At 54.1% G+C, this 27,139-nt stretch overlaps 1 protein-coding gene across 4 annotated transcripts in view; it reads right to left on the bottom strand.

Annotated features, from left to right (window-relative positions):
- Sh3pxd2a (SH3 and PX domains 2A) overlaps positions 1–27,139 on the bottom strand; it is a 217,898-nt gene that overhangs the window by 84,911 nt on the left and 105,848 nt on the right. For 3 of the 4 annotated variants that reach the window (XM_058581285.1, XM_046450358.2, XM_046450354.2), the window contains exons 5-6: positions 23,458–23,549; positions 100–128 (exon numbers count right to left, since the gene is read on the bottom strand). In XM_058581285.1, coding sequence (XP_058437268.1) covers positions 100–128; positions 23,458–23,549 — 121 coding nt within the window. Of the gene's footprint in view, positions 1–99; positions 158–23,457; positions 23,550–27,139 lie in introns of those variants that run through there. The other variant, XM_058581286.1, reaches the window with a different exon arrangement.

A 27,139-nucleotide genomic window follows, 5' to 3' on the forward strand; every position in this document is an offset into this window, starting at 1 on the left:
CGGGCAAGGACAACCCCCCAGAAAGTCCTCCGCAGGATCAGACGGGCACATGCAAGGGGCAGAGAGGTTGGAGAGAAAAACGCCCGGAGGCTCCCTTACCTGATTTCCTCTTGGAACTGCCATAATCTCTGAAAAAGAAGCAACAACAGACAGACATGGTTAGGGTCGGGCGGGGGGGCCGCAGGGCTGCGGGTCTCAGGCTGCCGGGGCACCCACGAGCGGGCTGCGGTCGGTCCCGGCTCCTCTGCTCATGTGATGCCAGCGGCTCAGCAAGCCGAGCGCTCCGCAGCTGCACGCACTGCGCGAGGCGCTGCCCGCGGGTGGCCCCGCCAGCCCGGCCTCCGGGAGCCATCGCCCCGCCCCGCCCCGCCCCGCAGCCTGCACCCCTGACCGCCACGCCCCAGCCCGGCCCGCCAACGAGGGTTCACCTTCCCCAATCCTAGGAGGACCGAGGAGTGCAAGCCGCTGCCCAAACACTTGGTGAGCAGGGAAACTGAGGCTCCAAGAAGGAGCCTAAAACCTAGACCCGGACCTGCGCTGTGATGCGGCTCCCCACCCCTGGAGCGTTCTGCCTCCCAGTTCTTTCCATCACTTGCCCCATCCCACTCAGCCTCCTAGTCACGACTGAAATGTCACCTGCTCCATGCGTCTTCCTCAACACCCCCAGCCCCTTAACAGATTTGTGTAACCTTGTTATTTTTATTTTTCTTCTGGTACTGGGTATGGAACCCAGGGGCAGTCCACTTCTGAGTTACCTCCCTGGCTATTTATTTTTGAGCTATTTATATTTGAGATAGGGTCTCGCTAAATTGCTGAGATCGGCCTTGAACTTGTGATCCTCCTGCCTCAGCCTACCAGAGTTGCTGGAATTTACAGGCACGTCCCACCCCCTTGACCCTTAGATTAAAGTGTGCCTTAGGGCACACTATGGCTCCTTTCCTCCCCCACCCCCCACCTTCTCCTGGGCCCAGCAAAGGTGAAGGATAAACACTGGCTGTGGGGTCAATGTTAAACTCAGCTGTCTTTCTTCTTAAAGGCTAAGGCTGGGCAATCTGGGCAGTTAGTGGGGTATAACACACTGCAGGGGTAACTGGGAGGCCAGGAATGGTAGGGATGGGGGTTGAGTTTCTGAAGGAGTACTGGATTGAAAATCTATCACTGACAATAACTGTTAGATGACCTTAGACTCTTACCCCTCTCAACCTCCACTCCTGGCTTGGAGGCTCCCCTGCCCTCCAGGGAGAGATTAACCCAGATTCAGGATCAGGCAGGTTTCCCAAATCCTGCCCCCACACCTTCCCCAATCTTCAAGGGACCCAGGAAGGAGAGTGGCTTTCCTAAACCGAACTTCTGGACCCCTGAGATGCTTTGGGTTTTTGTTTTGCAGTACTGGGAATTGAACCCAGGGGTGGGTGCTCTATCACTGAGCCCTTTTTATTTGAGACAGGGTCTTGCCAAATTGCCCAGGCTGGCCTTGAACTTGAGATCCTTCTGTCTCAGCTTCAAGAGTCGCTGGGATTACAGGCATGTGCCATTGTGCCCTGGCTTACAGTGCTGAAGTTGTGTTAGCACGTAGACACTGGCAGGCTGCCATGGGGTCTATCTGGAGACTGGAGGAAATACCTCCTTGCTGTTCATCTTTGGTCCAAACTAGTCAGCTAGATCTGCCTGCTGGAAAGGAAATCTCTTGGAGAAGGGACAGATTACAGGCAACAACATCAACCTCATGAAGACTCTGAGTTCCCATTCTAGAGGCCTAGGGATGACCTGGGCCACTGGGTGCTTGTTAAGCTGCAAGGTAATCCACCTGTACAGCCAGGGATGACACTCCCATACACAATCTCCTATATTTCCCAAAGTCTGGGCTCTGAGCCCATTACACTGGCATGCTGGGGCAAAGTCTAGGAAGTTTTTCATTTCTTTTTTTCTTTTTAATTTTTTTAGTTGTAGATGGACACAATATTTTTATTTATTTATTTTTATGTGGTGCTGAGGATCGAACCCAGGGCCTCACACATACAAGGCAAGCGCTCTACCACTGAGCTAACCCCAGCCCTAAAAAGTTTCATTTCTAATCCCTATTCTTCCCCCTCATCTTGTCTGAGAACCCCCTTGGTATGCCAACCCTCCAGCCACACTAAGAGGAAGGGGTTATCATCCCCATTTTTCAGATGAAGAAACAGGTTTAGCAGTGCCCAAGGTCACCCAATGGGGGAAGGGCTGTTATTTATAAACCCACCAGCAGGAATAAAAAAATTCTGGATGAGAATCTGTTGAAACTGTTTCTCTAAAAGGCATCAGGAAAGGGGGAGGGGGAATCCCCCAACTCCCAACCAACATGTTCTTCTTTCTGAGCCAGAAGAGAGGCTGGGCAGACACTGTCCAGGTCTGCCTGGCAATGCTGTCTTGGAGCTCAAGTATGGGGAGGAGATTACAATATGGTGGCTGCATCCACCCAGGGGGCTCTCTGTGCCCAAGGAGGGAATTAGCTTTTCAGGCTTTTTTGCTGAGCAAGGCTGGGCCACCAGGGAAGGGCAGGGAATGACTGGCAATGAGGAGCTATTCTCTGTCCCGCCATTTTCCTGCTGGACCTGCTGGGAGAAGCCTCCTGGGCTTGGGACTCCACAGCCACCCACCATTCCTGGGGACACCAGCAATCCAGACAGGGGGTCACTTCCTCACAGTGATGCCCCCTTTTCCCCATTGTTTATGCAGCTGTGGGCTGTTCAGGATTCTCTTCTAGCTCCCAGCAGGGAGGTAGGGAGGCTATTCCCTTGTGACAGGGGAGTACACTGAGGCTCCGGAGTGTAGAAGGGACATAACTCATATGCCTTGAGTGGCTTTGTGCCAGTCTAAGCCTGGCCACTCAATGTAATCATCTAGAAAGCTGGCTAACCCCCACCCCCATTACCTTCATCTCCAGAAAGCTTCCCTGGGGATTCTGAGGCTTGCCAGTGTTGCATAATCTCCACTGGGCCCCAGCCACCCCTAAGACACATCCACACTAAGTAAGAATAGTGTGCTTGGCATGCCAAAGAAGCTTCCAGACAAATCCCTTGGCCTGCCTGGCCTTCAACCAGAGTGGGGAGCCCACCCCACCAAGGGCTTCTCTACCGCTCCCTGCAAGTGGAGCAGTCTCTTCTTGCAGGTGAGAAGAACAAGGTTTAGAGATGCTGGGGAACTGGGTCAATGTCAGGGAGGGCTGGGTTGGGCAAACCCCCAGTGAACACCCCTCCCCCCAGCAGTGGGTGCCAGAGTGGAAGGCAGAGCCCTGGGGCCTGACAAGCACGTGGGGTTAATGAGTGAGGCTGAATGAGGCTGAGCGCTTGCGGTGGGGGCAGCCAGGCTGAGACTGAATGGCGGGATGGCAGGCCGAGGAATCCTTCACTCTGTATCTGGCCTCCAGCCCAAGCAGGCGCTGCCCTAATAGGAAACCTCTTAGAGGTTTCCGGTTGGGCACCTTTTAGCAAAGCCATTTTGTATTTTTAGCTGCCGAATATGCTGAGAAGCAGCTTAGGTATCCAGTGGCTGGGAATCCCCCCAACCCTCACATACCAGGGCCCCCACCCCTGGCACACCCACCCCCAAGGGCCTTGCAACCAGTCCTGGCCTGGGCAGGAGGGCAAGGCCTTCTGTTGGGGTCCAGTTCCCTCACAGCTCAAGATCCCCTCCCCACAACCCTTCTTTGCTCCAAGGCTTGCCCTGAGCGGTGCTGACAGCCCCTATCCTACCAGTGACTCCCCTCCCAGGAGGTAACAGTCTAGCCGCCTTCGGACTTGCTGCTGAATCACCATCTCCTACTGAGCCACAGGAAGAGAGGAGGGTAGGGTAGGGCTAGCATCTCCCTCTCGCGATGCCAGAAGCTAATGTAATTGAAAAGGCCTCCCAGCCTGTGTCTTGAAGGCCATTTGACCTTCCCCCCAGCTGGTCCAGGGACAGACTAAGACCATAGGCATAGTGACCAATGGAACCAAGAAAACAGGAACATGGAACTTACAGGGCTCATACTGGACAAACTGTGACTGATGTTCCACAGGTCTGGCGGGTTAGGGAAGAGAGGAGGTGAAATTCCTCCAACCCAGCACCCTATTCGAATCTATCCAAGGTCGCCTAGAGCCCTACTCCCCAACCCCACGTGACAGCGTTCATCTCCTCTGCATGAGGACAGCCAGTCTGCAGTTCTAATCCGGGCTACTGAGGTACTTCTTTCATCCCTGAGCCTCTATTTCTCCAAATGCAGGATGAGGACAGTCACAGAACCTTGAGCTTTGGGGAGGAGAAAGTGTGCAGCATGCAGAACGGGGCAGCCTGGCTGGACACGCACTGTAGGAATCACCTCTGATAGCATTCATTCTTCTTTCATACCTGGACGCTGTGTCCAGCCTTGGTTGCTACCCAGATGGCAAAGGCCTGTTGAAACTTGGCTACTACAAGGGCATAGTGGCTCATGCCTGTAATCCCAGCAACTTGGGATTCTGTGGCAGGAAGATCATAAGTTCAAGGTCAGCCTCAGCAATTTCCCCTGGCATTATCTACAAAAGACCTGGGATGTAGCTTGGTGGTAGAATGCCCCTGGGTTCCATCCCCAGTACCAACAAAGCAAAACAAATCAAAACTTGGACCCTGCAGATCCCTGAGACTCTCTGGATATTGGTAAGAGGTTGGTGGAGCTGGGTGATCCTAGTCCTGCTTTCAGAGTTTTCACGGACACCAAGACAATCACTGGTCTCTGTCCAGTACCAAACACTGGGAGAGCCTAGTGTTTTTGTTGTTGAGATGGGGTCTTGGGGCTGGGGATACACCTTAGTTGGTAGAGTGCTTGCCTCCAATGCACAAGGCCCTGGGCTCAATCCCCAGCACCACAAGAAAGAGAAAGATAGGGTCTTGCTATATTGCTCAGGCCAATCTTAAACCCCAGGGCTCAAGTGATCCTCTTGCCTCAGCCTCCAGAGTAGCTGGGATTATTGGCACTGTGCTGGGCTAACAGGACACATGGACCCTTCCCAGGAGCAGGCCCTGCATCTTCGTGCTAGCACACACCTGGAAGGAGTGGCTTTCTTCCTTTGCTTTCTTTCTTTCTTTTTCTCCTCTCATTTCTCTTGCTGAGACATGATGGGCTCCTTCTCCAGGCATTCAAGTGCAACAGTTGGTGTGGGAGAGGGAAAGGTATTTAATTCCTGCCCTCTGTCCACCTGCTTTTGTACTGACTCTCCCCTTTCACCCTCCCTGGAAAATTCTGCTAGAAATGTAGCTCAGTAGCAGCTTGCTGGCCTAGCATGTGTAAGACGCTGGGTTCCATCCCCAGAGAGTTAAAAAAAAAAGAAGAAGAAAGAAAGAATAAATTCCCAGTATCCAGTATTTGGTCTTCAGTGCTCTAAAGTAGGCAGAGCAAGTATTAATCCATTTTATGAATGAGGAGCCTCAAATCTGAGGGTTTAAGTGGCTTGCCCAGACTCCTGAAGCTAGATAGACAGTCCTGACCCAGAATGTTCTCCATGGCCCAGAATGTTGCCGATAGGCCTGCCGGCCAGGGATTGGGCTGCAGGAGGGGATGCCCTAGCAGCAGGCAGTGGGCTGTCCCTGGGGAAAGGAGGTGCCATCCTGTGGTCAAGGTTCCCAGAGTGAGAGGCAAAGGCAGGAGCTAAGGCAAGGGAGGGAAGAGGCAAGCCCACTCCAGTGTCCCCAGCTCTGGGAAGGGGGCGGAGTCCCTGACTGTGCCATTCTGACTGAGCCCCACAGCCTGTGGCCCCCGCCCCGTTCTCCCTCCACAGCAAGTGCCTTGGCAGAGGAGGTGACACAGACTTCCAGCCCCGTGTTCTCTCCCTGCTGTCTGCTGGCTGACATTGGCCACTTGGCCTGGGATGCCCGTCTGCAGGGCCTGCTGCTGCTGGGAACTGCTTGAGAGACTGGCTGGGTGCCAGATAGCTGACTTGGGGTGACCTTGAGAGCCACATGGTGGCTGGGGACATGGGCACTAGAGTAGGAGGGCTGGGAGAGAAAGCTCACAACCTTGGCCAGAGGTTAACCTGAAGGAGATACATCGTCATGATTTTGACCACTTTTTGAGCTCCTTTTGTAGGTGGGGATGTTGAACCCAGGGGCACTTTATCACTGAGCTATGCCCCCTGCCCTTTTTAGTTTTGAGATAGGGCCTCACTAAGTTGCCAAGGCTGGCCTCAGACTTGCAATTCTCCTGCTTCAGGCTGCTGAGTTGCTGGATTACAGGGTGCACTGCCAACTGCCAAGCCTTTTCCTTTTTTTTTTTGGTACTGGGGATTGAACCCAGGAGTGCTTAACCACTGAGCCACATCCCCAACTCTTTTTATATTTCTCTGAGTTGCTTAGGGCCTCACTAAATTGCTGAGGCTGCCTTTGAACTTAGATCCTCCTGCCTCAACCTCCTAAGGTGCAAGGATTACATGCCCAGCTTCCAACAGGCATTTTAAAAACAGAATAGATAAGAAATAATCAAGGAGTCCCTCATTGGCAGGCTGTATTGTGAAGCTCTGGTTTCAGGTGTCTGACTACCTACCTATCTATCTGTCTGTATTGGGTTGTGATGTGAAATGTATTTCTCATTGTGGCAGAAAAGTTTAAAAAATACCAACAAATCCTCTGGGTTTCAGATTGTCCACTCCTAAAAGACGTGACTCCCAGTGACCCATGGAGCCGTTGTAAGGATTCTAATCCTCTGGGAGACCCATACAGCAAGACCAGCATGTTCTTCCAAAGCCAAGTTAGGAGGGTCTGATGAAGGGGCTTCAGGTCAGCTGGGGTCTGGAGAGAGCCAGGGGATTTTTCCGCTCCTCTTAACCCCAAGCCGGGCTTTTGTTCTGGCTTTTGAGGGCCTTTTCACGGAATGGTCTGGAGAGGCAGCGACCTCCAGGCAAGGCAGAAGAGGGGCACGAATGCCGTTCTTTGCCCCCATTTGTGCCCTGGTCTAAATTGTTGCACTGAGGGCTCTTGTGTTTAGCAAGAATCCATCCTTTCTCTGCAGGGCCTGTGTTTTCCTGGCTTCTGAGAATGGGCCCCATTGTGACCCTGCGGTTAGCGCAGAAAGGCCAGATTCCTGCCCTGGGTGAAAATGCTGAGTTCCTGGGGAGGGAAGGGGTCTTGGGTCCCCCCGTCTGTGTCCCAGTCTGAATGCTATGGCTATCCCAGACCCCAGAAACCCCCTGGGAATTTAACTTGTATCCTAAACATCCAAGAGGGTTGCTACCACTTCTCCATCCACAGTGAAAGGACAAAGCACTGTCTGTCTGTCTGTCTCCACTGACTTGTCCCATCATTATGAGCAAAGGCCCTGAGTGTCTCCAGCCCAGGGATGGACTCTACCTTGTCTGGACCCCGGAGCAGAGAGCTAAGAGGGAGAGGGGTGGGTTCAAACCCTGGTTTAGTTGGTCACCTATGACTCCATGATGCAGACAAGTTACTTAACCTCTTTATACTTTCAGTTGTAAAGGGGGATAAGTCATTCCTATCTGACAGCATTGTTATGGGGATTAAGAGGAATAACGGGCAAAACTTTAGGACACCATTGGGCACATGGAGAGGACCCCAGCCAACAGCCTGGGTTCATTAGAAGGGCTAGATTTGGAGTGTGGATGATTGCCAAAATATGGCAGATGCTGACCAGCCCACCTTTGTGGGTATGGACAGTGTAAGACTCTGGCTGCAATCTCAGGGTGCCACATTAGGACCCTGAGAACAGATAGGCCTGGATTCCTACCCATGCACATTCCAAGGAGTCCCACCCAGAAGGGGACTCTGACATGCAGTCCAAGGGAGAGGATCTAGGAAGCAGGAGTGGCAGAAACAGACAGATGATTTCCTAGAGGGAAAACAGGGCTGAGACTGCTCATTCAGCCCATTGCCTTGGAGGACTGTGAGTTAGCAAGGCTACCTGAGATCCTACTTCCAATTTTGCTAGCCTCCTCTTAGCTCAGGGGCTCCTTGGATTCTGGGGGGCTGCATGCCAGACCCAGTGAAGGACTGGCAATAAAATGTGGTAATTGGTTTCGACTATGAAGTCCCAAGACAAGGACATCAAGGGCCCTCCATATTTGGAGGTCCTCCTTGTCTTTTTTCATTTGTTTGTCCCTCCATCTATCCACCAGCCATCCTTCATCCATCATACATCTTTCCTTCATTCACCATCCATGCTCCATCCATCTATTTTCCATTACCCTCCATCCATCAATCACCATCCATCCACCATCCATCATTCATCCATGTCTTAGCAGATAGGTTGCTGTGGACCCAATCTTGTGCTTGAAGCAGAAGACAACAGTTTTGCTTTAAAAAACACACTGAAGATACAAGACAGACATCCAGGAAACAACACTTTGTGATTAGCTGCCCCCAAATTTGGTTAAGGAGTGCGTTGTATAGGAATTCTCAGGATGGGGACATCAGAGTGGTCCGGGGTGGTTGGGGAAGGCTGCCTAGAGAATGGAGGACTGGAGCTAGCCCCTGGAAGATGGACGTCTTTAGAAGGCTAGAGCAGAGGTGGGGAGGAGACTGGAGGTGGAAGGGATAGCGTGAGCAAAGGTTCAGAAGCAGGAATGGATGTGGGGTCACACGAGGAACACAGGCCTGGACAGCTCAGGGAAGCAGGCACCAGGGGGAGCAGGACATGCATCTGGGGAGCTGGCTCAGACTTCAGAAGGAACTTGTGGGGAGAAACCCACTGGCGATGTTTGTAGGGTGAGATTTCCCATGGAGAGCGGTGGCATCACCTCTGTGACTGATAATCAGAGACTGGTCCTGGTTTCCCTGCTGGGGTGGCAACGTGGGGATTGTTCAGGGGAGACAGAGGACTGCTTTGCTCTTGAGCTTCACAGCCTCATCTGTGTGTGTGCTGGGTCTGCGTGACAGACAGACAGCCAGGCCCCGCTGCTGAGCACAGGCCTGGGGCTTGTTCCTGGGCTGCTGGCCTTTGACTCCCGAGTCCTGGTCTAACTTTGAGCTGGGCCATGGGAGCTGGGCCAAGGGCTCTCTGCTTCCCATTTAGAGGCACAAGGGAGAGGCCAGGAAGGTGGGCAGGCTGCTGGAGGAGGGAAGGCCCTGGGGAGATTAGCCTCACGGCCCTGGGGGGGGGCCGCAAAGTTTGGGGTGTCTGTATAGATGAAGAAGCCCAAGGCCACAGGGCTGGTTGGTGGCAGAACTGGGTGTGGCAGAGCTGGGGACTAAAGCCCAAGCCAGGCTGATGGTCCTATCAAGGGCCTGGGCTCTCACTGATTCATCCAGGCAACAGGAATGACAGGCCAAGCCCGGACACCCTCTCTGCTGGGCCAAGAGGCGGACTTAATGAGGCTGCTCCACAAAGAGCAGGCCGCTGCCACGCTCCGCGCAGCGGGCGCTCCAAATGCAGGACAAAGGGGCTCTCAGCCAAGGGCCTGGGTGCCCATGGAACTTGGGGATGCTCCAGAGCCAGACTGGGGGCTTCCCAATCACCTGGGGACTGCCTCCTGGCGTGTGGAGGAAAGGGCTCTCCCGGGGAGCCCCGAGGGACCCTGCACCAGGCCAGCCCCGCCTGGGGGCCGCGAGACCTGAGTTCCAGGCCTGGCCCTGCCTGAACAGGCAGTGTGGCCTGGGCAGGGGCAGCCCTCTCTGTGCCTCCCTTTCCCTGACTGTAAAAATAAGGTCATTGGCCTGGGTCCCACCTTAACCCGGACTCAGACACTTCACTTTCACCTACAAACGTTTGATGGGCGGCTAAAAGCGGGATTAAAAACTTGGCATCTCTGCCTCCATTTTGCTTCTGTCTCCTTTGCCTGGAATTGCCCTGGAGTCGAGGAATAACAGGTCTGACTGACCAGCACCTTACAATGAGTGGAGGTTACCCCACCCCCACCCCTAGGCAACAGTGACCTTCCTATACCCACAGGGCCCCACTGGACCGATCCTGGGTACAGATGGGCAGGCCTCACCTGATGAAGTTCCCAGCTCTGGAGACTGTGAAAAGCCTCCAGCTAGGCACCCCCACTTTCTGTAAAACCTCAAAGTCACTGTCAGCCTCCAAGACAGGGCTAGGATGCGGGTCCCCTCAGCTGCCAGGGAGAACCACGCTGATGAAAGTTCCTGTTGCTCTCCATCGTCACCCTTTCTATTTGGCTGTGGGGTGAACGCTGCACCTGATTTGTTGGATCCCCAAGGCGAGGCCTCTGGCTGAGGGCTCTGGCAATGTCACCAGCTCCCTGCCACACACAGGCCTGTGTCCCTCTTGTGGCAGGAGGGGCAACCTGGGAGCCCTGGTGACCCTTCTTGTCCCTGTCCTCCTCCACCTGTGTCCTGTCCACGCTGCACCCTCTTCTCTGGGTGGGCACAACGGCACTAGAGAGAAGTTGCTGCTGACCAGGACACCATTCCAGATGCCAGCAGGCCAGCCCTGGCCCTCTGCCTCCATCCTCCACCAAGTAATGTCCTCGGAGCTTCTGCTGCCAAGGAGCAGGCCTGAGCCCCAGAGCGACTCCAGAGTGGACACGAGGGGAGGGAAGCGTGGGCCAGATCTAGGATGGAGCCACCACGGAGTGGCTCGCCCCACCTGCGTGGCCCTCCCAAAGGCGGGTGGGGAGTACATCTGGTGTTGGTGTTATTATTCCCTGGCTGTTATGACGAGAGCTCTAAGTTTGTGGAGCCTTCTCCCTCTGCCAAGCACCAAACCGAGTCCCGGACACACTTTAGTCTGTGTCCTCACAATGTGCCTATGTGGCAGCTTCCTTTATCCCCGTTTGACAGAAGTCCCCTGGGAGGCCTGCTCTTTTAGACAGCCTTCCCCATGCACATGACCCCAACAGGTCCCACACCCTCTCCCGGGTCCCCTCTGCCCCAGCTGGAGCATCTCTAAGGGACCTGCTTGATGACCTCATGTTCAGCCACTGTCCCTGATATGCTGCCCTCCTGGGAAGAGAGATGCAGGGCCTGGCCTCCTCCAGGTGGGACTTCCTGATAACCTTGGCCAGCAACGACCTCAGGTGATCACAGGCTAGTTTCCACAGTCAGCGAGTGACAAAGGTCTCAGCCTGGAGCCTTAGCTGAGTGGGAGTGGGCCCTGGGTGGGGGTGGGGGTGGGGGTGGCCCCTCCCTGCAGCACCAGCCAGCTGCTTCACTTAGTCCTGGTACTCTCCCAGTTCACAGGGATGTGCTGAGCACCTATTGGGTGCCATGCCTCAGGGTCACAGGTTAGAAGAAATCAGCCTCACTCCTGCCCGTGGGGAGCAGAGGTGACCAAGTCAGCAAACTGATGCGGTGCCACAGGAGCCATGCAGAGAACGAAGAGGAAAGGCGGCTGAATGAGGACAGGCAAGGTGTGAGGAGGTGAGGGGCAAAGGAGAACATGAGTGGCAGATGGCAGAGGTGGGAAGGTTGGGAGCTAGGGAGGTGGGGTTGGGGACCAGGCTCGCCAGTCACAGGACACCAAGGGCTCTTGAAAGTTACCCGAAGCACACTGGAAAGCCACCAGAGTTGATCTCACCATGGCTCTTTGGCAAGCCCCCCGGCTGCTGTGTGGAAGGGCTGTAAACGGGTGTGTGGATACCCTGTACCCTGCCCTTGCGGTGGCCCTGCAGGAGAAAGCTGGTGACTGGCGCCCGCTGCTTCCCTTCCTGTCTTACACCGCACTGTGGGCTCCTGCTCTCACCTCCCAGACAAACTTGAATCCTCATCCTCAGATCAGCTTCTGGAGGATTCCATACCAAGACACCTACCTCTCCTGGAATTATTTTGTGTCTCAGGGGACATGAAGTGTCCCCTACCTGACCAATAATGTCCTCATAGTTGGTAGGGCTGGGCATAGTGCAGGGGGGGAGCTGACGTGGGAGAGATATGTCCTTTGTCCTTGGGCTCCCAAAGCAGCTGCCTGCAGCCATGCAGTTCTCTGAGGTCCCTGACCAGGTAGCTAGGTCCACAAGTGACCTTTCCTGTCCAGGCCGAGGTGCCCCGAGAATTTCCATTCTTCAGCCTGAAGGTCCAGCTTCTCTAATTGGAATCTGCCTCTGCCTAATGGAGTCAGACCCCAGCATGGTGTAGCTCCTGCTCCAGGCCAGGCAGATCAGTGGCCCTCCTATCTGTCTCCAGTTCAAGTCTCCTTATGAGCTCACCTTGGGCCCGTGGGCAGCCTCCAACACACCAGCCGTGGAGATGCTCCAAGAGCCAGAAAGAGCCCTGGACTTTGAGCTAAAATGCCTGAGGCTGGTCCAGTGTCTCTGACCTCAGGCCAATCTGTCCCCCTGTCTGGGCCGTGTAACCTGCCAGGGCTAGATGGATGATGTCTGAGGAACTTTATGCCCTCAAGACTGGGGCTGGAGGTGACCTCCCACTCCTGCTTCTCACTGGGACAGCACCCTACAGATGTGAGGACATCCTGCTCCAATGGCTCCAGAAACGCCAAGCCACACAGCTGCCTGGTTTATCTGTGTCTCTGGCTTTGCTCTTCAACAATAGCATTAGTACCAGCAGGTCCCGGTCATTATGACCCCATGCCACCATGTGCCACCCTGTGCCAAGCACTTGCTGAACTTCATGGCAGGATGGGGAAGAGCCAGTGGCAAAAAGCCAGCCCATCGAGGCCACTTACCAGCTCTGTAAGTCATGTGACCTCTCTGCCTTAGTGGCTTTATGAATAAACTGGGGGAAATAACTATCCCTCTTCATAGGATAGGTGTAAACCTAAGAGTTAAAACAGGTATATTGCCCAGAAAAGTGCTGGCCCACGTGAGCATTCAAAAAAAAGCTCTCGTTACCCTTCTAGACCTTACAATAACTCCTATTGTCCCTGTCATATTCCTGGGGATAATAAGGCTCAGAGTCATCCACCTCTATTTATTGGACACCTACTGTGCTCAGCCTTCAGCTGGCTGGAGGAACACAGTGAGGCCCAGACAGAGGCTGTCCTGGTCCTCAGGAAACCACAGCTTCTCAGGGAAGCTGGATGCTGAGCTGTTAAATTACATCCTTGGTATGGGCCACACCTAAGGCCCAGTGTTGGAGGAGGGGGCAGCAGTGGGGCAGGCGGCCTATGTGGGGGTGAGTGAGAGGAGTTTAGGTGGGGGTTAAAGGTTGCCCCACCTGACACACAGCTGGCAAGGGACCGAGGCAGGATCTGAGCCTAGACCAGTAACTCCAAGGCCACTCCTCTTAACCACTCTGCCAATTTCTTCCCTGGGAGCATCTTGAGAGGAAAAAATGATCATAAGAAACCAAACTGACAATCAGCTTCTTATTTTTTGCTTCTTGCATTTTTTGCTAAATAACTGGGCTGCCGGGACCCCTGCCACTTGGGTACAAGTTGGGCATCTTTGTGGCTTGGCCTGTTAGTCTGCTGCCTGTGCCTGCCAGCCTTCTGAGAAGTTTGGTGAGACTAAGCATTGCATTTGAGGTGTTTCTCTGCCGTCCTGGGAGCCTAACTACCTGGGGCTGTGTATAAAGTTCAAGGTGAGCACCCAACTGGGCTGCTGGACTCAATAGGCAGGGAAGGTGCCTGCCCCAATGGGTACATATCCCTTCCACCCTGGGCCTCCACTCAAAGGTCAGCCCACCTTAGGGCTGCACCAGTAATCTGACGGGCCTATACCTGGGCTTTGGAGCAGTTTGTGCAAGGGACAGAGCAGTGGCTAGAATTCCTGGAGGTCTAGCAACCAGAGTGGGTGGGGCAGGCACTCAGTACCTGCACACAGCACTTTGTCTTCTCAGGTAGAAGCAGAGGGAGGGATGTTACTGGAGCTCCCAAACACTGGAGTTTTGGATGAATTGAAAACCTCCCTCTGGGATCCTTTTGGGGGTGATGGAGATGTTCTGAAATTAGACTGTAGTGATGGCCGCCCAACTAGAAATGTATAATCATAAGGGAATCTTAACACAAGTGAACTGGATAGTATGTAAATTATACATTAATAAAGCTGTTTAGGAAAAAAAAAATCTCCCTCTGGCCCTAACACTTAGCCAGGCTCCACCAAAACAGCCTCTCGGTGGGAGCTCTGGGCTGTGTTGCATAAGGCCATCTGCAGGCCCTTGTGAGTCTCTGGGTGGCAAATGGGCCGCGTATTAGAGGGCAGGAGAGGGATTAAGGGCTCAGCCTGTGATTTGTGGGAGGGGGATTGGCTTTTCTGGATGCTTCCAGAACCAGCCTCCCTGTCCATTCTATCAGGGGAGCCTGTACCCACCAGGAAGCTCTGTAGAGGTCTGGCTCCAGAGCAGGGAGCCCCCTGAGCTAAGGGAAGAGTCTCAACCAGCTGCTGTGGGGAGCCTGGGCTGGCCCTTGGGGTTCCCTGAGCTTTGTATCTTTTCAGGGCTGTGGCTGGGCAAGAGCCTGGATCTTCGTTAAGAGATCCTTATCCATAGAACGTCCCTTCCACTCGACCTTCAGCTTAGCAGCTCCCGGTCACCACAGCAAGCAGGGAGCCCTTTTTGTCAGGTGAAAGGTCTCATTTTGAAATTTAGAGCTAATCACCCTGGCGTGGTTCAAGGGCTTCTCTTTTCTGCAGCCCTGTGTGGTCATCTGGAGTGCAGACTTGGTGTTGGGTGTCTTAGGTTCTGAATGCAGCCTCTGCCACTTACTAGCTGAGAGGTTATGGAACCAATCTGAGCAGCCAATTCTCACTTTCAAAAAGGATCATGAGCCTCACAGAAGAGCGCTGCTGGTTAAACAAGGCAAATCACGCTCAAGCTGTGGCACACACCTTTGCCAGACAATCATCTGGATCTGCAGGCTCTGTAGCTGTAACATCCACTGTTGCCACCAGGTGGAGCCACACACACACAAATGTCTCAAACTGAGTGGCTTGGGATGCAAAGTTAGAATGGTGTGGGAACTCCAGGCAAGCTCAAGACCCAAGTTACAGAACCTATGATGGGGAAGGGGCTGCATGATCTCCATGATGATCTCCAAGGTGACCACTCAACCTGACTGCTGGACTCAATAGGCAGGGAAGGTGCCTGCCAAAATGGGTACATTTGTCTATGAATGCTTCCCATTCCCACAGCCAGCAGTCCCACTCCAGACCACTGCCTGCTGCCTGTTTGGACCACTATAATAGCCAACTAGTCCAGAAAGACATAGAACGTCAGCGGCAGGGGGGACCCTGGAGATCCCCAGATTCTGTACTCTCACCTGATGCTGAAGTATGGAAATGGTTAATGAACGCCTCAGGCCCATCTCTTCTCAGAACATCCCCTTATTCATCCTCCGGGAGACGGAATTTCTTCCAATCCTGGAAGCTGCTGCAGCCTCAAGGACTTCCTCTGGCCTGGAGGCCCTCCTCTGCCATCCCCTCTTGAGGAGCTGGTTCTGTCCTCAGTCTCAGCTTGGATGCCACCTCCTCAGGGAAGCCCCCCGCCCACCTGCCCAGGCTGGCCTGTAGATGCAGATGGCCCTGTACCTACATAACCACTTGTTTCTTTTCTGTCTTCCCCACTGGATCAGCCGCTGTGCTAAGCCCCATTTTAATATGTGCGGGAACTCTGGCTTTGGGAGTTTCAACAATTCCCCGGCCACTCAGAAGGAGCTGGAGGAGCCATAGGTGGGGGCTCAGCTATGTCCAGTCCCCACACCTCACAACGATGCTCAAAAAGTGCTTGACTGACCCAGTGCTTCCTGCCTGGGTGGCAACAGAGATCCCTGCTCCAAATAGCCCACGACCTAGGCTGTAGCTCCAGCTCTGCCCAGGGAACAGTTACTCAGAGGGCAGCCCTGATGAGTTCAGGGGAAGTGAGGCCACCAGGAACGTGTCAATAGCAGAGCAGGTTTAGGGCTCTGAGAGGCTTCAGGGGACACTATGGGCCTTGGGAGTGAGGAGTGGGCATGTGGGGACCTTGAGCACCTGCACACCAGGACCACCCACCCAGGGCTGAGGATTCAGGGAAACCCAGAAAGCATGAGGCTGCGAAAGTAATGGGGGACCCAGCTACTCCTCCATAACAGGACCCTTCCCTGATAATTCTCTTCTGCCCTTGCTTGGGAGAACTGAAAACCCTGAGGCGGTCCCCAGAGCTGTCCGTGGAGGTGGTCCTCGTGGGCTTTAGCTGTAGGAGCTGAGCCCAGACAGTTTTGAATCCACTTCTCTCCAGTTTGTCTGCCCAGCACGGCAGCAGACCCATGGAAGTCCTTGCTCCACAGAGCTAATGTCCCTTTCAAGTTGGGTAGATGGTTTCCTGTGGGCATCTTCTTGCCACCTGGCCACCCAGGATGAAGGGTTTACTTACATAAAATTCCATGCCCCTCTTCTCCCAGCCTCCCTCGGTCCCACAGCCCCTAGATCCAGCTGGCTCTCTCAACCATCAGCATAAAGAAGCTATTTGTGCAGTGGCCAGAGGCGAGGGAGGAGGTTACGGGGTAGCTGCAAGGACAGGTTGGCCCATATCCCTCACCAGATGAGCAGGGTGCATTGAACCGTCCTGCTCATGAGGGTCTGGCCAGAGCTCAGGCAAGCATGGGGTGGGCTGGTTCTCTACCCAAATTCCCAATCCAGGAATGTGGGATGCCAAGAGTTCCCAGTGCCAGCGGGGTGCCTGGTAGGACGGGGTGAAGGGAGCAGCCTCACCCACCGACAGTCAGCATGGGGGGGGCATGGGGGGCATGGGGGCGCTCCTGAGGCTAAGGTCTCAGTGAGCTTGTCCTGCTCTCTTCTTTAGCCCCACCCACTTCCATTCATGCCTTTGATAAGCAGCTCCTCTGGACCCTGGCCTGGGTGGGTAGAGGGGGAAGAAAGCCCAGGCCTGCTGACTGAGCATCTGGACGGGCCAGGGATGCCAGAGGCATTTTATACGCATCCCTTGGAGCCCACAACGGCCTTGCCCAGTGGTGCGGTTGGCCCTGTGCACAGATGCGGGAACTGAGACCTGAAGAGAAGTAATTCATTCAAGGCCACAGGCAGAGCTGGGTGTTGACAGTTTAAGATTTTTAACTGAATGACAGCCTTAAGCTTTGAATTCATTGGCCTTCGCAGTCCCTGGCACACAGTAGGTGCTCAATAACTACCTGCGGAGTGAGGGAAGGCTGTAGCAGAGATTCCCTCCCTCCAGGGCTCTCCCTGTGACTTTCCGTTGCCCACCCCCAGCCCCCAAGAGGAAGAGAGGAGGAGGAGGACCTGACTCAGCACCTTGCTGTGTGCTCCATACATGTCACCTCAGGTCATCCTTAGCTGCATCTGAGCTATGACTTTGCGACTTATAGAGAAGGAAAGGCCATGTCATCGGTGCTGCTCACTGGGGCAGGCTGGACTCTAACTCCAGATGTTAGCCGTCAGACACAAGCCCAGCAACCAACAGCCTTCTGAGCAGGACAGGCCCCCAAATCCTCTGGGACCAGTGCTGCCCGGCTGTGCTGCCACACCTGCCTTCGAGCTGGGTCTTCCTGCTGGGCCTCTAAGGCCAGGCTTGCCCTCCCTTCTCCTCTCCTGGAGTCTGTCCTCACACTCCTCCCGAAATGTCAAGGTGGGGGCCGGGGAGGGGGTGACACGTCTGCAGAGAGGTGAAGCTCCTGGAGTCTGGCCTCTTCAGCCGTCACAGGTGCTCAGCGCCTGCTCGGCACCTCCAGGCCAGCCCCTCGGCCTCCTTAACCAGCTCTGGCCCAGCTTTCCACCCCAGCACTCTGGCCGCATCAGACCTCCTCATGGGATGCCCCCTATCTTCTGCCTGTCCCTGTGTCCCAAGGGCAGGGCAGGTGGCAAGGATGTTGGGGTGGACTCTGCCTCAGGGCGTGAGGGCTGGGCAGGGGCTTTCCCAGCAGCGCCCCAGCCCCTGGCCCTGATGGAAGCTGGCCTATGCCAGGCTGGGGCAGGAGTGATCCTGATCTGGCAAGGGCCCATCGCCTCTCACCCCGGGTCCCTCTGAACATTGGGGCATTGTTCCAGGCCACAACAGAGGGTGGCTCTGTGGCTCTGGGGCTGAGGAACAAAAACCAGTTTAGCAAGGCTCTGCTCCTCATGCAATTTCAAGAATTCAATCAGAATCCTGTCTAGCTTGGACAGGAAGACATGAGCTGAGGGACAGGCCTGGGCCTGGAGCTGAGAGGGGGCAGGAGGAAGCAGGACACCCTCCGGACCACCTTCCATGCCACAGGGGCTGTCACAGAGGAGGTCACTAGTTGTGAGCTCCCAGGCCAGGGGGCTGACAGCCAGCTGGACAAGCAGACCTGGGTGACAAGAGGGAGGCATGCCAGCTCAGCCTCCACGTCCTGTCTGCAATGTGGGGGTGCCAAGTGCTGGTGCACCCCTACCCATGGGATTGGCCCAAAAGCAGAGGCCAGCAGTGGTGACAGGAGGCTGGAATAACAGCTCTGTGGGGACAGATGGTAAGTATGTGGCTTCAGTGGTGGATAAATGTATATGGGAGGTGGGGACGTAGACAGATGCCCTTGCTGCTGTAATGACAGCAGACCCTGGGTGCTGGCGGTGCTTCCTTGTACCAGTGTTGTTCACGCTCCTTCCTTCCTTCCTTCCTTCCTTCCTTCCTTCCTTCCTTCCTTCCTTCCTCTTTCTTGTTGCAGTACTGGGGACCTGGGCCTGACACATGCTGGGCAAGTGCCCTACTGCCAAGCTACACCCCAGTCTTTTCTATTTTGAGATGGGGTCTTGTCACATTTTTCAGGCTGAGGCAGGAACTGTTATCCCACTCTACAGATAAAGAAACTGAGGCATGGATGGGCTGTGCCACTCACCTGGGGCAAGGAACAGGGTTGGCCTCTGAACCAGAGTTCTGACCACCAGCAGGGTTGGGGGCAGTCCAGGCCTGCCCCTGGAGGGGGGGCAGTCCAGTGTATAACAGCTCAATGGCCTGGTTTTGCTTGGGCACAGATCGGCAACCAAACAACACTTATGAGGTATCAGGCCCTTGGGGCACAGAGACTGGACCCCACGTAGTCGGGAGAGATCCATAAGCAGAGTTGGGGTGGCTGGTGCCAGCCTGAGGTAGCTGGTTTTAGGGGGCTTTCCCTGGACTGGCAGCTGGAGGCTGAGGGCAGAGCAGGCCAGGCCCAGGTGGCTGGGGAGGGCGGCTGCTCCGGGGAGGGGGAGCCGGGCACAGCATGGGGGTGGAGCCAGCAGCTGGCAAGCTAAGAGCCAGGGAGTGGCAGGGTGCCAGGGCACTGCAGAGATGCGAAGGCAGGTCACAGGCCTGGGGGGTGGGGCACCTGCCCTGATCCTTCTCCAACAGGAAGCTGCATCCTCAGACCTGGCTCTGAGTTCCCTCTGAGAACCTTCTAGATTCATCGTTTGCATTGGATGAGGATTTAAAGTGGAACACAAAGGGGTGATTTCTGGGTCAGCTGGTTGACCACGGTGTAGGTCCTGCTAGACTAGTCCTCATTGGCCATAAGGGCACCACATGTCCAGCAGCATCTAGGGAGATCAGAGCAGAGGGGCTCCATGCTTGAGGGGTACCCCTTGGGGCTGCAGAAGCCAGGCCAGGTGACACCTGGCCCCTCTGTCCAGGAGCCAGGGAGAGAAACTCCAGAGTTCAAACAGAGCAAACCTAGGAGGCTGGGTTAGTGCAGTGTTGGCCCCAGGATGCTTTGCTGGGCAGGGAGATCATACACAGGGGTGACGGGGCTGGGGCACACGAGGTATATCACCTCACCTGGTCAGGTTCACCCTCATTATCAGAAAAAAACGCTAGTCCACCCAGGCTGCATTCCCGCCAGCTTCATGGGCTGACAGGACGGTGGCCAGGCTTCCCAGGCAGGCATCCTGGGTTCAAGGTCTTGCTCCCCACACTTCTCAACTGTGTAGCCTGGGTGGCCCTGTAACTGCCACCACCTCTATTTCCCCATTGGTCTAATGGGGACAATAATTCCGCCTCCATGGGGTACTCTGAGATTTAAATGAAATAATATTGTGCAGGGGACAGAGGGAAAGAGCAAGGAGGCAGACTCAATCCCTTCCCCCTCTGCTCCTCCCTCCCTGTCAGGAGGCTCACACCAGTGTGCATGTGCACACACACCTATGCGCACACTTACACTCCTACTCATCTTCCAAGAATGAGAACACTTCCTGTGTCCCCCTTAAATTCATGTATGAAATCCTAATGCCAGAGTGATGGCATTAGGAGGCGATTAGTTCATGATGGAGGAGTGCTATGGAAGGGATCAGTGCCTTATAAAAGAGACCCCAGAGGGGCTGGGTTGTGGCTCAGCGGTAGAGAACTTGCCCTGCATGCATGAGACATTGGGATCAATCCTCAGCACCACATAAGAATAAATAAATAAAATGAAGATATTGTGTCCTTCCACAACTAAAAAAAATATTGAGAGAGAGAGAGAGAAAGAGAGAGAGAGAGAAAGAGAGAGAGAGAGAGAGAGAGAGACCCCAGACGGCTTGTTTGCTCATCCACCATGGGAGGAGAGGTGGCTATGGTAAAGATGGCCACCTATGAAGCCAGAGGCAGGTCCTCACCAGACACTGGATCTGTAGGTGGCTTGATCTAGGACTTCCAGACTCCAGACTGTGAGGAATGAATTTCTGTTGCTCGTAAGCCACTTGATCTAGGGAGTTTTGTTATAGCAGCTCACATGGACTAAGACCATACCCTCCTCACAAAGGGACTGAGGAGACTCCACCAGCCCTGGCTCAGGAAGGGTCCAGCTGAGGTACTGCAAAACCTTTGGAGACATAAACTAGGAGGTGGGTTAGGGCGTGGTTAAAAGAGTAAGTCTGAGCCAGGCTTGGTGGTTCAGGTCTGTAATTTCAGCTACTGGGGAGGCTGAGGCAAGAGGATTGCAAGTTTGAGGCCAGCCTCAGTAACATAGCAAGTCCCTGTCTCAAAATAAAAATAAAAAGGGATGGGGATGTAACTCAGTGGTAGAGCATCCCTAGGTTCAATTCTCAGTACCAAAAAGTCATGATGTGTAAAATCACATCATAGTCATAACTACCATGTAAGACTATAATAAAAACTGAATGACATCAGTCACTCATTCGACAGATTCTTCCTGATGATCTGCTCTGGACCAGGACTACCCTGGGCACTGGGCATGTAGTAGTGAGTAGGGGAGGTCCAAGTTCCTACTCACCTGGAGCATGCCTTCTAGTGGGAGGGATAAATAACAAACAAACACAGATAGTATCAGTCTGCTCAGGCTGCTATAACAAAATATCTTACACCAGGTAATTTATGAACAACAGAAATTCACTGCTTATCACTGGAAGATGGAAAGCCAAGATGAAGGTAGGTACCAGCAAATTTGGTGTCTAGTGCGGGCCCATACCTCATAGGTAGGACATTCCAGCTGTGTCCTCACATGATGGAAAGAGCAAGGGGATTCACTTGAACCTCTTTTATGAGGGCACTAATCCAATTTGTGAGGGTAGAGCCCTTGTGACTTACTCCCTAGTGGCCTTTCACCCTAATACTGTTCTTTGAGTATTAGGTTTCAACACTGAATTTGGGGGGGGGGGCTCCCACATTCAGACCACAGCTGTCAGAGAACAGGTCACAAGTGAGACAGTTGCTTCTATAAAGAAAGAGGAGGCTGGGGAGGGGCAAGTAAGTGCTGGGGAGTTCAAACAGGGAGGCTAGGGCCAGCTGCACCAAGAAGCTGATAGGTAAAGACTGGAAGGCAGAGTGGAGCAGGCTGGGGGGTCTCCTGGGGGCTCTCCTGGGGGCTCAGCGTGCCAGGCCAGGTCTTGCTGCCCACACTTCACAACTGCGTAGCCTGGGGTTGGCCACAGGTGTGCTCAGAGGGCAGGTGCAGGCAGACTGGACTCTGAATGATAGAGGGATTTGGAGCAGGACAGGGACATGATCTGATCATAGGGAGCCAGGGAGAAGCAGGGATGATCAGGCAGGGGAGGTGGGGAGACTTGGGTCCAGCATGGATGTGTTCTGAAGAGAGTGCCCACAGGGTTTGCTGTGAGTTGGGTGACGCAGATAAATTAGTCTACGAGAATGCTGGGGCTTGGGGTCTGAGCCAGGGGTCCCGAAAAGGCTCACTGCAGTGGTATGTGGCAGCCACTGTTCACAGTGAGAGGAGGGGACATGGGACTCACAGCAACCTTCCTGGGGTCGCCACATGAAGAGGCAGGACCACCATGACTCTGTGCCAAGCCCATCAGAGGCGTCTGTGTAGAGCGTCCTTTGTGCACTGGGCCAATGATCTTTTTTTTTTTTTTTTTAACTTTTTAATATTTATTGTTTTAGTTTTCGGCGGACAAACATCTTTGTTTGTATGTGGTGCTGAGGATCGAACCCGGGCCGCACGCATGCCAGGCGAGCGCACTACCGCTTGAGCCACATCCCCAGCCCCATGGGCCAATGATCTTGAAGATGAATCGCTGGCTGCCACCGAGGGGCCTGGCTCTCCAAACAGAAGCCAGAAAAGGGATCAAAGCCCAGGGGCTGCTGCTCACCTCCCCCACCAAGCCTGTGCTGTCGCAGACTTTGTCTTCCCTGTAAGATGGAAGAAGACATCCCCCGCCTCAGCCCCATGAAATCCCGAGGCTCCCTGAGAGTAGCACACTTGAAAGAGACCGAGGTTATCTGCAAAATTCCAATTAAATCCACAGGCTTTGATAAGCCACTCTGCAGTCGCCCTGGAGTCAAAATATGCTGTTACCAGATCCGTGTTTACATTTCAGGATAGAGCGGGGGCTGCACAGTGGAAATGACTTCTCTCTCTATTGAGAGCCTCTGGTGGGGACTGTAGAGGAGGAAGCTGCCCTGAGGAGAGAGGTGGCCATCAGGTTGGACTTTAGTCAGACATGTGGGAACCCAGCATGATGAGGTGTGCCATCTTGACTGCCAGGCCCAGGGTATCATGACTCGAGTGTATTCTGCCTTTTCTCTCCAAATGAGGAGACATCTGGTTCCCAGGCCACTGGGCACTTCCAAGTCTCATGCCTGTCACGTACCCAACCCATGTGTGACTTTGGTAAAACCAGCTGACCTCACCGGGCCACAGTATTCAACTGTGTCAACAGGGCTACTAATGTCAATCATAAAATGCTACAGCTAAAAACAATCTTGGAAATTCTTCATTATTTTTTATGATCCGTACTCAAATCTGTGGCAGCGCCCAGCTCTTCAGCAGGTGGGTTTTCCTCCTGGGCAGAATGTGCGGCCTGTGCCTGCATGTCAGCTGGGAAAATGGTAACCTTAACAGTTACGAGCAATGACTGCTAACCCTGAATGGCACCTGAGCAGCAGGATCGTCACGTTTTCTGCTATTTTGTCTGCTCCTTCTAACAAGTCTGTGAGCTACAAAAGAGTTTTAGGAACACCTACTCCACAAATGTAGACACACCCTCACTTTCCAGCACGAGGGCAAAGAGAAATTAGGAGCAATCTTTGGCAGAAAGGAGCCTGAGGAATAAAAAGTCCCTTGTTCCTTTGACATGTCATTCCTTAGCCGGGTTGGCATTGCTAGCTCCCCCTCAATTGTGTTCCCACATCCTCAGCCTCCCTGGGGTGGCCTCGGCTTTGGCTCAACTTCCCAAGCACATAGGAGAGGCCTGAGCTTCCACTCACTCTTTTGGGGGGTTGACATCCTCAGGTCGGGCCTCGAAGAAACGAAAGACTTCATCACACTGTGAAATGTGGGGAGGGAGCCGGACCAGCGCCTGTGGAAAGATAGAAAGTAATGGCATCAGGTGTGATGAGCTTGGGACAGGAAAACCAGAGTGCCCACATGAGCCAACAGTGATGGGAAGGCTCAAGTACTGTGCCTTGGAAGGCATAGTCACCCAGCCAGTCACCAGCCACCCATCAATCAATGACTTAACTAGCCAACGACTGAAGCTATTATCCATCCATCCATCCATCCATCCGTCCGTCCATCTCAACTAAAAATCCAACAAACCAGCCAACTAATTAATCAACTAAACAAACACCCAAATACTCCATGAACCAACTGGACAATAAAAAAGATAATCAGTTAACCAATCAACTATCCAGCCAATAATTCAATCAACCATCCAATCAGCTGAGCAATTAAGCAGCCAACCAAGCAAAACACATTGACACTGAACCCTAGGTCTCAGGGCCCTCGGGGACTGGTCCTTCTGCATGAACCCTGGAGGAATTTTCTCCTGCTCATAGGATAAGCCTGAGCTCCTGAACCCGACAATGTGAGGCCTCGTCTTACCAGGCTGACCTCCCATTAGCCCCTCTCCAGCTGCACTAGATAGCCACGTCCTCTGAATACTGATGGTGCAATTAATTATTTATTGACTGCTACTGAAGACAACAGGGAGCTATGATGGAGTTTGACAGGACCTAAGATGATGGGGGCTTTCAGGAAGGACTCTGTAGCTGAATTCTAAAGCCTGGGAAAAATTGAACTGCTCAAGGTGGGCAGAGTTCAAATGTGAGGGCTCCAGGAACTGGAGGAAGGTTGATGTGGCCTGGGCACACAGAGTGAAGGACAGAAGGTGTGGGGCGCCTGACCTAGAGGGCTCCCTGGCCACACTGGGCATGCCTGGAGGAACAGTGTCCCTCGATGGGGTGAAAGGCTTCCAGCACAGTGGGCCTGGCCTTGGCTGGAGGGATTCGGAGAAGTAGAGAGGAGAGGAGTGGGCACCCCATGGGGAGTGACAGTGAAGGCAAGGGTGTGGCCAGTGTGGGCCAGTCATCCCGGAGGACCAGAGGACCGGGAGGATGAGCCTGCTGCTGGTGTGAGGGGTGGGGCTGTGATCTCAGGTAGTGCTATCCTCCCACAGGTGCTCCACACCTGCAGCAGCCCCGCCAACCCAAAAGCAGGGTGTGGGGGGAGGCCAGGTGTAGCCTTGTTTCCTGGGCCCCTTCCTCCTTTCAGTGTGGGGAGAAATACTGGGGCAAGGAAGGGTCCCTTGGGCCAAAGAGACAGAAGAGATCACTGCCAAAGCAGACCTGAGGGGTGTGTACAAGGGAACCCAGGGCTGGAGACAGTAAAAGAAAGAGAAACCTGGAACTGGAATCCAGGAACATAGGAGTGTGATAAGGAGTCTCCAGGTCCATATGGAAGGACCCCGTCACAGGCCTCTACCTCCCAGGACCCCACACCTCCCTGGAGGGCCTTCAGATGTAATGCCTTTCTCTGGTGGATCCTGTGCTAAGCACAGTGGGCCTCTCTATGTGGCCACCTCATGATGGCTCCCTGGGAGCAAGATTCCCATCCCTGTGTTATAGACGAAGAAACAGAGGCTCAGAGGGCCACGAGGCCTGTCCGCAGGCTCTCAGGGAGAGTGGAAAGACCACACAGGGTTAAATTCCATGTAGGCGGGGATTTTAGTCTGTTCTGTTGATTTTCACCAGGTCCTAGCAGGGTGTCTGCAGCCGAGCAAGCACTCAATGGACATTGTTTAATGAATGAGTGAATGAACGATGGATAAATGATCAGGGCTTTAGTGTGTGAAGCCAGATGCCCAATAGCAGTGGGACATGATGAGGAGGCAAAAATAAATAAATAAAACAAAACACGTGTGGCCTTGGGTGGCACGGGCAGAACCCAGGGGAGGGGAAGCCGTGGTTTGACTCTTGGCAGAGCTGCTCTTCTCCAGTCTGTCACCTAAAGCCACCCAGTCTATCAGGAGGCCCTTCTCAGGGCCAAACTCCCAGCCAGGCAAGACGGGGCAAGACGGGGCAAGGCCACTCTGCAATTCCTCAGACTTTCCTTCTAGAGCCCTGGCTTTCCAAGGGTCCCCAGAGCCCATCATGCCAATGAACTCCCATGTGCCACTTCCACTCATCCGACCACGGCGAGGGCTTTCGGTGTGTGTGGGACATGGGGCTGTCCCTGCTGTTATAGGGAGGGGAGGGCTAGTCCTGCTCTCCAGATAGCATGGCTAAAGATGTGTCACCACATCTTGTCCTGGAGATTGACGTTCAGGATGGGCACACCGAGGATGTCGGGAGTATGAAGTTATAAATGAGTTAAGCGTCAGAGTCAAGTCCCTTGCTCGGAATATAGGGTGGGTAGACTTTGTCCCCAAAGGGGGCATTTAACCGCACAGGCTGTTTCCTGTTTTCTCCACCAGGAAGGGTAGAAAGAAAAGGAACAGAAAAGTTGAGGGAGACAGACAGACAGACATAGAGAGGGAGGGACAAAGAGAACGTGTCAGAGAAGGAAGTCAGGCACATGAGGAGTAAGGGCTCCGGACAGAGGGCAGGAGGCCCCAGGGGGGACCTAAGGGCTGGGACGGGGGTGGGGGGGAGCAGTGGGGAACCCATTGCCGGCAAACTGGGCTGTGTACAGGGCAGGACCACAGCTCCCAAAGGCAGAGGGAGGGACGCCGGGCAGGAGAGGGCAGGCTTTGGCTGGCCCAGGGTGCCAGCCAGCCGAGTGCTGCCACCCAGCCTCACAGCTCTGCGTGGTCACGAACAGAGGAGCTCTTCATGCCTGCAGAGAGCAGCGTTCGGGGGCAGAGGACGAGCGTGTGGGCTGTGAGGGCCTCAGACAAAGGAGCCTTTGGGTGGACTGACCGTGGCATCTTTCTTTAAGAGGGAGCCTTGCACGGAGCACTTAAGGGCCTGTCCTGATCTCAGGCTGACAAGAGGCCCTTGGGCCACAGCAGCTTCCTTCAGAGCTGCCGTCAAAGCCAGTTCTGGCCAAGACCATTTGGCAGGAGAGGCTGGTGCTAAGCAGTCTTTCAGGGGCTGTGCCAGCAACCACAGCCGAGGCCGGGACACCTCAAACTCAGACATCCTGAGAAACGCAGGGTGACGGGGCTGGATATATGGGTATTTTCGGTAGTACCATCCCTGGTGTAGGGATAAGGTTCTGCCCGAGACATTCATGAGGTATACTGTGTGGGGGTTTGCTGGCAGACCAGGTTTTGGGGCCTGGCTCTACCATTCATGGGCTGTGTGGTGCCAGATATGTTACTTGCTTTCTCTGAGCTCAGCATAATGGATTCAACAAGGAACCTAGCTGTTAAGAGGTTAAGTGAGATGAGGAATAGGAAGAGCTCAGCACAATGCCTGGCACTAAGTAAACACTCAGTAAATGTTAGTTGTTATGACATTATTGTCACCACCATTCGTTGGGTGAAAAGAGTGTTGTGCATGGGAATGGGAGTCAGAGACCCTAATTCTTGTTCCAATTCTGCAGCTATGGATTTGCTATGAGGCCCTGGGCAGCTCACCTCACCTCTCAGGTTGTCATTTCTTGCAGGTTAAAATACGGTAGCTCTGGAATTCCAAAGTACATCTCATGGAACAATTTGCTTGATGA

The sequence above is a fragment of the Marmota monax genome, unplaced genomic scaffold (assembly GCF_021218885.2).
Source record: "Marmota monax isolate L192 unplaced genomic scaffold, Marmota_monax_Labrador192_F-V1.1 WCK01_AAM20220418_F8-fsc00004, whole genome shotgun sequence".
In the NCBI taxonomy this organism is placed as follows: Eukaryota; Metazoa; Chordata; class Mammalia; order Rodentia; family Sciuridae; genus Marmota; species Marmota monax.